A 13,303-nucleotide genomic window follows, 5' to 3' on the forward strand; every position below is an offset into this window, starting at 1 on the left:
AGGTTTTATTTTACAAATATTCACTAGCCATTTTTAAATAATCAAATGAACATCTGGATTTAGTATATGGTTGCTTTAGTAATAAACTCTTAATTTATCCTTGTGCTGTTGTTTAGGAAACACTTATTTTTGTGGAAGTTGTAATTTTATTTTCAAATTTAAGGAATACGCATAAATGTCACATTCTTCCTATATCTTCAACAGATTATTTCTAAAGTTTAGCGAAGCTAGTTGATTTTTTTTTTATAATGACCTTAAACAGTAATTAGTCTAATTCCTATCAATAATTACTAAACTTGCCTCTGTCTTTAATTCTGTTCATAGTTTCTTTATTCTGTTTCATTTTTTGTAGTATGAAGATTTCTTAGATGCTCGATTTAAAACCATGAAAAAAGATTCGTTGAATTCATCCCATCCAATATCATCATCATCTGTTGAGTCTTCAGAACAGATTGAAGAAATGTTTGATTCTCTTTCCTATTTTAAGGTATTGCCATGCACAAAAAGTACCTGGAGTGGGTTACAAATTAATTTCATACGTAAGCAAGCTGCCTGATTTAGATTATTTTAAAGATTAAACAGTATTATTTTCAATTTTCCTGTTAAATTTTTAAGATGTTTGCTTCTACTTAAATCTGGGTCTTAACTTGATCTAGGTTTTTCTTTCTTTCTCTGTCTCTTAAGTTCTCTAACTAGTATTCTGGCTAGTTAACCAGATCTTATAGTAATGTATCTTTTAAAGTTGGATCACTGTCCAGATCTACAGGTAGAATATGTCCGGGGGAGGCTCTAAGCCTTTGGCTGTGTTATTCAGGACTGAAGTGTGTTCCAAAGTCAGAACTGCCAAAACGGGTAAACAAAAGGAGATTTTTTATGAATCAAAGATTCTATTGTAGAATTAGAAACATAGACTCCAGGTATGGAAGTAAAGCAAAAACAGAAATTTAAAGACCTGATTAGGATCATCATAAGTCAGAGAATAGGAGAGGCGGGTATCACATTTGTGTAGGGAAGGAGGGCTGAATTTTATAGCTTACTTGTCTCCTTAGTCTGGTTACCAGATTAAGATCAATAAATTGAATTCCCATCCTGAACAGAGAAGAAGATATACAAAGCATATGAGTTACAGTTCATGTCATCAAGAAACAGAGAGTTTAGGTAGAGAGTACTTGTGAAGCAGTAAGAAAGAATGTGTGCTAAGGGAATGGTACAGAGTATTTTTGCCTGGGATCATGGTGAGAAATTTCTTGGAAGAACATGGAAACTAAATAATAGGAAAAACATATAGGTAAAGAGCAATGGGAACAATAGAATAGGGCAAGAATGGCATGATGAGGTCTGCAAAAAAGAGTCAGTAATACTAATGGGCAGGGAATTTTTGTTTAGGGGGTAAATGTTTGCAGTGGAAGCCACATGTAGGGTAGGGAAAGATGAGAAAGGTAGGTTGGAGCTCAGTTGTAGAAGGTCCTAAATGCCATCAGGAATCTGGACTTTTTCTATAATCAGTGGGAAGCTTTAAAAGATTTTTAAATAGAGGAATGGCTTTGAGATTCAAGTGACTAGGAAAATTAACTTGCTTCAGTTTACAAAATAGATTTAAATGGAGAGAGACCTAAATCAGGAAATTGCTGCTGAAGTTGAAGCATGAAATGGTAAAAGTTTAAAATTAGGAGTGGTAGTGAGAGTGGAGGGAAACTGATGGGTGTGAAAAAACCCCTGGGCAGAGGGAACTGCTTAAAGGACCTAGTGATAGGTCAAGGCAGGTGAAGAAGGAGGCAGAAATGTTTTCCAGGTTCAAGCCTGACTGGCAGGGAGAACGGTAGTACTGTTACTAAATGAGGAAATCAGGAGTACAGTTAGCTATATGAATATATTCCAATTAGAGCTACTGCTATGGGCTGTGATTTTTAAAGCCCATCCTGGCGCTACCAATAAAGAAAATTTTACAACTTGCAGTTCTTTTCTTACACAGAACAGTTATTTCAGGATCTCTTGTTATAGAGCTCTTTCTTTCTCTGACCCCCATCCTCCAAACCCAGAATTCAGTGTCTTCTGAGCATCTTGCTTCCATAACATACGTTATGCCTGTCAGTATGGTAACATACCTTATGCCTGTCAGTATGGTAAGTACTTATTTCAGAATTGGGAATCTGGCAAATGTCCCATCCACAGAATTGAGAAAAATAGTTCACTGGATAATTGTGTATAAGAAGAAGTGTCAGTGTTTGACAGTAAGTCATGTGTTTGGCAGACATATTCTATTTGATCTTCATAATCTTTAAGCCTAATTCTGATGCATGTTGCCTTATGATAATTCAGTCATTTATCAAATTATACAAGTACCAACCACGTACCTGGTGTTTTCCTAGGTACCGGGAATAGATCAGGAAAGAAGGCAGACTATGTTGCTTGTACCATGGAGCTTCCATTTCTGGGGTCAGAGATAGGGACATACATAATACAAATGAATGAAATATACTGTGTTGGTGGTTAGTGCGGATATGAAAATGAAGCACAGTAAGGAAAATGAGAATGACAAGGGAAAGGCTGCTTTGTATAAGATGGCTGGGGAAGACCACTGATAAGGTGGTATTTGAATACCATCTGGACGATGTGAGGGAACGAGCCATGTGGACTTCTAGGGGGAAAATGTCCCAGGCAGTGGGTATAACCAGTGCACAGGGCTTGTGGGCAGACATCAGTAGCATAGTAGGTCTGAGACTGCTGTCCTTAGAAAGGCATTATTGTGAGGCTCGACCTTGGCTAATTCCTGGCAGATTGGATTTGGGGAGAGTTCTCTCCATTCCCTGATAAGAATGACTCACTGTGCCCACACTGTGCGAACAGTGTAGTTTATGGTAAATATCTCCTTTCCCTCTGGGAGTCTGGAATTTTGGTCCTTGCTAGCAGAAGATACTTGCATGACTGGCCCCCCAGTAAAAATCATGGGTACTGAGTCTCCGAGGAACTCCCCCGATAGCCAGGATTTCATACGTGTTGTCACAAGTGGTCGCTTGGAGAATTAAGTCCTCTCCATCCTGCAGAGGACTTTTGGAAGCTTGTACTTGTTCACCCCATGAGACTTTTCCCTTAGCTGATTTAGCTTCACGTCCTTTCACAGAAATATAAATCATGGTGGTGAATATGACTGTGTACTCAGTCCTGGTCCTGTGAGTCCTTCTACCATATCTGGGACTTGTTTTGGGGACCCACACAACTTGAGATGAAGATTGGTTGGCGTGTTTAAGCACCAGCAAGGAGCCAGGGTGTCTGGAGAGGAATAAATGCAAGGGAAAATAGTAGAGGAAGTGAGAAGGATTATAAGGGGCCAGATCATTGTAGATCATCTTATTAGATTTGATAAGGACCTTGATTTTATGCACAGTGGAATGAAAGCCATCTGAGGAGAGGAGTACCATCGTATGGTTTATTTATTTTTGGAATAAGTCAGCCTTCAACATCACGTGGAATCAAGGTGACTAGTTGGGAGGTTGTTGTAATAGACCAGTAGCAAGGAAATGGCGACACAGATAAAGGTGATAGTAGTGAGCGTGATAAGCCATGTTTGGTTTTGAAATGTACTGTGAAGTTTAGTCCAGTAGAATTTGCTAATGGATTAGACGTCGAGTTAAGAGAGGAGTCGAGGATGACTTCAAAATTTTTGCCTAAACAGCTGGAAAAATGAAGTTTTCATTTGTTGAAATGAGAAGACTATTGGAAGAGTATATTTAGGACAAGAAGGAAGAAAAGGTCAATTTTTGAGTAAGTTTAAGGCACATAAGTGGAAATAGTAGGCGTGTAATTGGATATGAGCCTGGAATTAAAGCAAAGTCTGGTTAGATATATAAATTTGGGGGTCATGTAAAAGCCCTGTGGTTGAGAAGATCAACAAGAAAGTGACTTTAGAGAAGAAAAGAAGTCTGAAGATTAAATGCCAGGGACACTAAAAGTTAGTCCTTGAGAAGATAAGGAGGATGCAGCAAAAGAGAGAGAGAGGGATGCCCAGTGCACAGGGGGGGAATCAGGAGTGACGTGCCAAAGCCAAGGGCAGGATGACTTTCACGGAGGAGCGAGTGATCGGTCATATCAGATGCTGCTCGTGGCTGAGCCTGAGAATTGACATTGGTTTGACACCGTAAGGCTCACCAGTGGCCTTCATAAAACCACTTCCAGTGGAGTGATGACGGGTGGAAAATGGCTCAAGAGGAAATGGAAACAGAGCAAAGGAACACGGCAAATGCAGACAGCTCTTTTGAAGAACTGACTTTCCGAAGAAGGGACGAGAAATACGGTGATAACTGGAGGAGGCGTGAGGTTAAGGAAAGGAAGCACGACTTCTGTTTAAAATGAGAACTGCTGGGTGGTTTTTTTTTTTTTTTTTTTCCAAATGAGTGTTGCAGTGTTACAGTGAAGAGGAAACGTTAGTGATGCAGAAGAGAGGGGGACTATTGGGCACAAGAATGACTATTTAAATTTATACAACAAGTACCACTGAAGTGTGATACAAAAATAAGAGAGTAATAAGTATTAAGTTCAGTTATATGTATCTTGTAATCTTGATGACTTAACATTGCTACATTTTTTTTATCAGAAATTCAGTCATTCAGAATTTTTTGCATTTGAGTGCCTTCTATGTAGTAGGCATTATTTTAGTCATAGGAGTTGAGCTCCTAGCTTCTGTTTTTCCCTAAATTAGCTTACAGTCTAGAAGAGGAAATAAATACATCTCTATAGCAGATGCAGGAAGTGTGATATAAATTGCTTTTGAATGTGGAGGAGGTGGTTGCTGTTTTAAAACTGGGGATGGTGACATGCATCATAACATAGCGTGGCCTTAATAGTTCCACGTCTGACTCTGAATTATTAGTGTGTGCTTACTACCTATATACACATTCATATGTTCCGAACATATTTGAAGTGACTCTGCAAGAAGAAGAGAGATCTTGGATACTTCAGAAATTTGACACCTTAAAACTGGGAATTAATGTACTCTCTAGCAAAGAGACTTCTGAGAGTTCAGCTGTGTGCCCATGAAGTCAGCTGGGACTTCAAGCACAGGGGGTGGGGGGGGGGGGGATGCCACAGAAAATTCAGCTATTTTTAAAGTTAAAAATATATGTATAAACACTTAACTTTTTAATATTAACACTGAAACATCGAGTAATCGATAGACTACACAAAATGGCCCATAGAAGAATTAGTGCACATAGGTATTTTTATTTTTTAACTTCTTTAAAATAATTTTTAAAGAATTAGTTTTTTCTAAAATTCTTTAAAATACTTTTTAAGACAATTTGGCCATAGTCCACAACTGGTTACGTGAAACAAAATAACAACGAATTATAACTGGGTTATTAAAGTGTTTGTTTAGAATGATTGTATTTTGAATTTTAGGTTCTTATTTCTATAATCTTATTGTATTCTATTATTTTTGTCCGTTTTTCACTTTTCTTTTTTTTCTTTTTGGGAATAGGGAGCTTCCCTACTGTTGATGCTGAAAACTTACCTTAGTGAAGATATATTTCAACATGCCATTATTCTTTACCTGCATAATCATAGCTATACATCCATTCACAGTGATGACCTGTGGGATAGTTTTAACGAGGTAAGTGACCTGGATATTTTATTTAGCTCTTGAAGTAAGAAGAGAGGGGTTCTTGTATTTAATATTTTTGTCAGGTATGTAAATAAGCTATGGTATCAAGGACAGTTTTTAAGAGAAAGAGGAATGGAACTTAGTGTATAAATGTTTATGAGTAAAAGCACAGAATTAAAAGTCATGAAATGGAAGTACTAGGCTTAATTGCCAAAAATAAAAAAATTGCATGAGGCCTTATATAAGCACCTTTAGTCTATATCTTAATCTCTATTCCTACCTTGTAGGAAAGTTCTCTTTTCTAATGTTTTTGCCGTTTTTCTGCCTTCATTCGTGAATTTTTTGCTCTATACTTTGCCCTGTGACTCTTCCTGTCTTTGGTGGCCATACGCCACTAAAGTGTTACAGATGACATGTCACAGTCTGGCGACCATAGCTGAGTTCTGCCCTCAGATCATTTTGCTGCTTGGATTTGGTTGTGCCTACAGATTCTAACAAGTAGTGTCATTAGTTAGAAGCTATGCTTTGTAACAGTGCCTGAACTCAGCTTGCATCACACGCACACATGCTGACTGCGTAGCCTTGATAAGCCTTTGAATTTGTTACCCTCATCGAGATCAATGGTTTTTCATGTTTTGGAAGATCACAGACGTATCTGAACATTTGATGAAAGTTATAGACATATTCGCCCCAAAATCCACAAAGATGCAAGATGTCACACGCAGTTTCAGTGTTTTCTGGATTCTGGGTGAAGAACCCCTGCTCTGAAGCTTTTCCGTATGCTCTCTCTGCTTCCTTGCTTTATCTGAAATTTGGTACCTTCTAGTTAGTTGTTAACCCTTTTCCCAGAAGATATATCTTCCCTACTCTCTCAGTTCTCTTTGAGAAGAAGGATCAGTCCTTATCACCTAAGAGTTGCTTCTAAATGATCGTTTTTCTTCTTATCATGTAGTAGTATTTCAACTGAAAGCCACATTATTTACTCTGTACTCAATGTATTATCTCCTGCCAGTTAGAATATATTTCTGCCTTCGTCACTGACTTCAGCTTTTGCATCATGGTGCTTTCCTATCCTGACCTAGCCCCTAATATTATCCTCACATGTTTCAGCATCAGCATCAAATTATGCACTGGCCTCTTCATTTCAGTTCTGTTTCAAAGACCCAGAAGTGCCTTGCTTTGGGGCAGTTTTGTTTTCTTCCCAACCCCTTGTCCAGAAAGAAATAGATCAGAGCCATTGAACATGTAAGGTTAGTATCACAGTGCATTTAGAAAGATTTGCTCCATCCTTTCTGGCTTTAAATAAGTAGGTGTATGTCAACTGAGGTAAGGCCAGTCACAGTGGCATGATATTACCAAATGATTGTACCATTTTAAGTGCTTGATGATTTGAGTTGCTTGCAATTCAAATCCATATGTAATTTAGAAAAATAATTTCAATCATAAATTTAACTCACCGGCTTCAAAAATTGCTTCTTAATCATTGATACCAGATGTCTTAGGGACAGTAAGCTTTAGAGGGCCTGTGAACCTCTGACACTGGGTTCTAGATTTTATAGATCAATTCATGTATTTTGTGGGGAAGGGACTATGTGTCTAGGAAAAAGTTCACCACTGTTTTCTAGAGAGACCTAAAAGTCTGGGCAGCCGACCTGTTTATATTTCACTCCTCTGCAGCAGCTGCTGCTCCCATTCTAGGGCCCTCCCACAGGATGAGCTCTTAAAAAGATGAGCTTTACCACTTGTAATGGACTTCCCTGGTGGCTCAGATGGTAAAGAATCTGCCTGCAATGCAGGAGACCTGGGTTTGATCCCTGGGTTGGGAAGATTCCCTTAGAGAAGGAAACAGCTACCCACTCCAGTATTCTGGCCTAGAGAATTCCACGGACTGTACAGTCCATGGGGTCGCAGAGAGTCAGACACGACTCCAGTAACTTTCACTTTCACACCATTTTGTAAAAGCAGAGGGTCTGGGGAATAAAGAGAACTCTGGATCTACCTGACTAACAGGAATAAAAGTAGTGTTTCTAATTTCTCGCCTATGTATCCTTAGGCAAACCTTCTAAACAGTAGTATTGTGACCTGAAAGAGTGCTTATCCCTTCTTAGGGATTTTAATGTACCTATAGTTGGTGTATAGCATCTGTGCTGCCTTTTTCAACATATGCTGCCTCTCTCACTCTCTTTAGTTTTCATTTATTTCTAGTCCAGGTTACTTTCTTTTTAGCAATTGCTCATTTACCTAGAGTAGAAATATAAATTCAACTCAGCATGGGTGCATTGTGGTAGGGAAAGAGGGAAAGATACTATAAACTTTTTAGACTCTTTATCTCTGAGAAAAATAATCTATTCTTCTTTCCGTAGTTCACAAACAAAACACTAGATGTAAAGAAAATGATGAGAACCTGGACCCTGCAGAAAGGATTTCCTTTAGTGACTGTTCAGAGAAAAGGAAAACAAATTCTGGTACAACAGGAAAGATTCTGTTTGAATGTTAAGCCTGAAATTCAGCCTTCAGATGCAAGGTGAGAACCCACTGTCTCTCCTGCTATCTCTTTAATGCCAAAAAAGGGCAGTGCCAAAGAACATGCAGACTACTGTACAGCTGCACTCACTTCACATGCTAGTAAGGTGATGCTCCAAATCCTTCAAGCTAGGTTTCAGCAGTACACGAACCGAGAACTTCCAGATGAACGAGCTGCGTTTAGAAAACGTGGAAGATCCAGAGATCAAATTGCCAATATTCATCGGATCATAGAGAAGAAAAGGAAATTCCAGAAAAACATCTACTTCTGCTTCACTGACTACATGAAAGCCTTTGACTGAATCACAACAAACTGTGAAAATTCTTAAGAGATGGGAATACCAGACCACCTTTCCTGTCTCCTGAGAAACCTATATGCAGGTCAAGAAGCAACAGTTAGAACCTTAAATGGAAAAACCAACTGGTTCAAAATTGGGAAAGGAGTACAACAATGCTGTATATTGTTGCCTTGTTTATTTAATTTATATGCAGAATACGTTGCCTGAAATGCCAGGCTAAAGGAATCAAGATTAGTGGTGGAAATATCAACAACTTTATATATGCAGATGACACCATTCTAATGGCAGAAAGTGGAGAGGAACTAAAGAGCCTCTTGATGGGGGTGAAAGGGGAGAGTGAAAAAGCTGGCTTAAAATTCAACATTCAAAAAATTAAGATCATGGCACCTGCTCCCATCACTTCATGGCAAATAGATAGGGCAAATGTGGAAGCAGTGACAGATTTTATTTTCTTGGGCTCCAAAATCACTGTGGATGGGGACTGCAGCCATGAAATTAAAAAAAAAAAAAAAAAAAAACACTTGCTCCTTGGAGGGAAAGCTATGACAATGCTAGATAGCATATTAAAAAGCAAAGACATTTACTTTGCTGACCAAGGTCCATATAGTCAAAGCTTTGGTTTTTACAGTAGTCATGTATAGATGTGAGAGTTGGACCATAAAGAAGGCTGAGCACCAAAAAAATTGGTTTTTTTGAACTGTGGTGTTGGAAAAGACTCTTGAGAGTCCCTTGGACAGCAAAGAGATCAAACCAGTCCATCGTAAAGGAAATCAGTCCTGAATATTCATTGGAAGGACTAATACTAAAGCCGAAGCTCCATTACTTTGGCCACCTAATGCAAAGAGCTAACTCATTGGAAAAGACCCTGATGCCAGGAAAGATTGAAAGCAGAAGGAGTAGGGGGCAACAGAGGACGAGATGGTTAGAGAGCATCACTACCTCAATGGACATGAGCAAACTCCAGGAGACAGCGAAGGACAGGGAAGCCTGGTGTGCTGCCGTCCACGGGGTCACAGTCAGATACAACCTAGTGACTGGACAGCAACAACAGATCTCTTTTGCACCCTCAGGTTAGAGTGTTTTTAAATGTATTGTGATCATAAGTTCTTAGAAAACCTAACAAGGTTATTCCTTTCTCGAAATAACTCGAAAAATCTCACCTTCCTGGCAAAGAAGAAACCACTCAACAAAGTATGTGTAACTGACTGAACTATTGGAAAGAGTTAATAATCTTCCAGTGTTTTCTTTTTATTACAGCTCTCTGTGGCATATTCCACTATCCTACATCACTGATGGAAAAAATTACTCAAAGCATCGATCAGTATCTTTATTGGACAAGAAATCAGGTTTGACTCTTTTAACACTTTTCTGATAAATTAGAAACAGCATATTTTCTAAAAATCTTAACCAGGCAGCAGAGAGGAGATGACACTTTCCAGTGTGCACAGCTATGAGCTGGTTCTATGAGACACCTACAGAAAGTGTGGCTAAAGTGAGATTGATTCTGTACGCAATATCATACATTAAACTGGTCTTTCTTAATCACGCGAAATAAGGTCTGAAAAACCGCACTGAATATGCTAGCAGTTGCTGTAGAAAATAGCAAATGCTGTGTTTTTGTATTCACGATAACCATTTTATGTTACAGAGTAACAAGTAGAAGATGAGTTTCCAAAGGATACTCTGCTGTCCACTCTCTATGGGTTGGGCTGGGCCCACTACTTTTTTATAAGCACCCTAGATGATTCTTAGGCATGGCAGAGGTTGATTCATGATGCAGAGTTGTAGTAAATAGTTACTACAAGATGTCCTGTAGACATAGTATACGTTTCTTGATAATGAGAAAATAGGACTAGAAAGTATGGTTGTGGAGGGTGATAATAAAATGTACAGATTGTATATGCAGACCCACAAGGGGTCTATAAAAAGAAACTGAAATGTAGTTTCTGACCATCTGTTAAATACCACCAAGTGCCACGCCGTGTAGCATCTTAATTTACATCCTGAAAACATGAGGCTCTTGCGTTCTGCAGGACTTGTTAGTGGTACTTGAGATTCATGGAAAGGGAAGATTTCTTGTTTGAATTTGGATCTGGTGTTCAGCCCTCTATCGTTGAGAGGGAAGTATAGCTTAGTGACGATACGACTTTGGAGCCAGGTTGCTTGGTTCAGTCATACGATTTTAGGTGAGCTATATGACCTCTCTGAGTCTCTTTTCCTAAGCTGAATGGAGAGAGTAATTGTACTAAAGTTACAGTGTTATGATTTAGTTCATTTAGTTCACATTAGGATTTAGTTCATTTATATGAAGCACCTAGAATAATGCCTGGCACTTGTCATGTGCTATAGAAGTGTTGGTTATCATTATTAATGTTACTAATGAAAAAAATAATTTTAAAGCGTAACATATCCACATTACGTAAAATCCAGAAGATGGAAAACAAAGTTTATTACTCTCGTAACTATTCTGATGACTATTTCTTTCTAGTAATTTTTTTAAAATAGTTTTTTACTTGGGTTGATGCTGTGTACATGTGATTTTTGTATTAATATTTTAACTTTCACTAATTGACTTATTCTTTAATTACTGCTGGACACTTGATTTACCACTTGGTTCTATTTTAAAAATGCCTCAATAAAATCTGAGTTTTTGAATGCTTTCCCATTATATGAACTTTTCATAAGAATGCTTCTCAAAAATGATGGCTGTGTTACCTTTTGTGGTTTAATGCATATTCCCAGTTGCCCTTCTTTTGTGTGATAATAACTTACAAGGCCAATTGAACTATATGAGCATACCAGTTGCATTTCGGTCTAACTGGAGTGTTACAGTAATTATTTAAAACATTAAGCACAACTGATGATGTCATCATATCTTTGATTAACACAGCATAGCTGGAGGTGCAAGAAATTGCTGCCTTCTCTGATTAAAAACAAAACCTCATACTTTCAGTGGGCCTTGCAAGCAGTCTCTGACCTAAGAGAGAACAAATAATCCCATCTTGTATTTTTGAAAGGGACCAAAACAGAAATTTTGCGAACCTCTCAATAGTATATATGTTTTTGGTGGTATCAGAAATAACCAGACAATAAGAAATCTGCTTTTATTAGCCTTTTACTCTTTTGGCTCAGTTGGTAGGTCAGCTTTTTAAGTCAGACCCCAAAGTCATGCCCGTGTTTTCCTGCTGTAACCTTTTCTTTCTAAGCACTGTCTTCTTCCACTGCACAAAAATTGTATCAGCAGCTCAAGCACGCTGTGCTGCCTCCTGTCTCCGGGCCTTTGCACATGCTGTTTTCTGTCCTGGAAGAGCACTCTTGTCTCTTTTGACTCCCTGGTTTAATTCCTGTTCACTCTTCAGATCTCAGCTCATCCACTGCTTGTTCTAAGGGGCACTCCCTCATCCCAAGACAGGTTATATGCCTCCCTTATGTGTTTTAATGATATTTTCTACTTTTAATATACTCTGGTTGTTTAGTCCCTAAGTCATGTCTGACTCTTTCTCAACCCCAGGGACTGTAGCCCGCCAGGCTCTTCTGTCTGTGGGATTTCCGAGGCAAGAATCCTGGAATGGGTTGCCATTTCCTTCTTCAGGGGATCTTCCTGACTCAGGGATGGAACTCTAGTCTCCACATTGGTAGGCAGATTCTTTACAACTGAGCCGCTTACTTATATCTGTCCCCACAGGAGATGTATCCCCCTATTGAAAGTGGATATCTTAGTTCCACAAGTCACTTTTGCAGTGCTGGCACCCTGTAGGCACATAAAAACTTATTGAATAAATACATTTTAGTTTATAATGGAGTGACTCAAATGTCACTGTAAAAAGCTCTAGGAGCGGAGCGTTCAAAGCTTGGTGAAAGGGCAACTTCTGTTTCTCCGCATTTGAAAATATTCTTAGTAAAGGAGAATTTGTGACATGCACTATAATGTGGCCAGTTTAATCTAGAGGGGGAACTGAGGCAATGTATGACGAAAGCAGTGTCGGCCACTTCCTCTCCTCAGCCGTGCTGTTTACCTTTCCTGGCAGTTCAGGTTTTGAAAGTCCACACTGCACATGTCTGTCCTTAGAAATGGTGTTTGACCCTGAGAACAGTTGAGTCTTCTTGGTTCCTGATGCTCCTGTGAAGAGCCAGTTTTGGTTTCACTGAATTTTAGTCTTCTCTTTTCTCAGAAGAAATGTAGCAGACGGTGACACAGAGGCTTATTTTATGCCCTTATGACATTGGTACAATGTGTTAACTTGGTGGTCTGTTAAATCCGTAGTCTATTTCCGTGAGTTCTAATACCAGGGTTTCTGGGTTAGTCCCTTAGTTCAGTAAGATGTAGAAGTTGTATGTGGTCAATATTTTGGTCACTTTTTTCCCACGTCCACGGATTTTGAATGGTTAATAGTTTTTGTGCATAAGAAGGGCTGAAATGGGACTGTTTTTCTAAACCACCTGTTGAGGAAATTACACCAAAGTGTCTCCTTGTTCCATCTCTTCCTTCCTCTCCCCCACCCTGACCTCTCTCTCTCTCCCATTTTATTTTCAAACCTAACCTCTTTCGCTAGAGGACATTTTTATATTAAATCTACCTTGGAGCATTCATGTTTCTAGAAGGACATCACTGCACCATAAACATTTTTCTGAAACTAAAGGACATGGCACTGAAATGAAAGGCAGTTGAAAAAAGGGAGGAAGGGCATGTGATAGGATAGGATATTGATCACGCACCTTTACCCCTGATGAAACAAAGGGGAAGGGGTGGGAGAGAAAGGAGTGCTTCTGAACAGGAGGGGATGTAGTTCAACTGTGTGTATCATGCTAGCTTTCTGGAGCAAGCCATACAGGGAATTTTTCAGCTTTGTAGTAAAAACATGTCTTTTTTTGTTTCTGTGCTTTA

General features: G+C 38.9%; 1 protein-coding gene across 4 annotated transcripts in view; it reads left to right on the forward strand.

The window, feature by feature from the left end:
* Positions 1-13,303, forward strand: part of LNPEP (leucyl and cystinyl aminopeptidase) — a 102,748-nt gene that overhangs the window by 64,219 nt on the left and 25,226 nt on the right. For all 4 annotated transcript variants that reach the window (XR_009495355.1, XM_059888834.1, XM_002689410.6 and 1 more), the window contains 4 exons: positions 353-487; positions 5,474-5,605; positions 7,960-8,120; positions 9,676-9,764. Coding sequence is in view for 3 of the 4 variants with exons in the window: in XM_059888834.1 (XP_059744817.1) it covers positions 353-487; positions 5,474-5,605; positions 7,960-8,120; positions 9,676-9,764 (517 nt within the window). In the remaining variant the exon portion in view is untranslated. The remainder of the gene's footprint in view (positions 1-352; positions 488-5,473; positions 5,606-7,959; positions 8,121-9,675; positions 9,765-13,303) is intronic.

This window comes from Bos taurus, chromosome 7 (genome assembly GCF_002263795.3).
Source record: "Bos taurus isolate L1 Dominette 01449 registration number 42190680 breed Hereford chromosome 7, ARS-UCD2.0, whole genome shotgun sequence".
Classification (NCBI taxonomy): Eukaryota; Metazoa; Chordata; class Mammalia; order Artiodactyla; family Bovidae; genus Bos; species Bos taurus.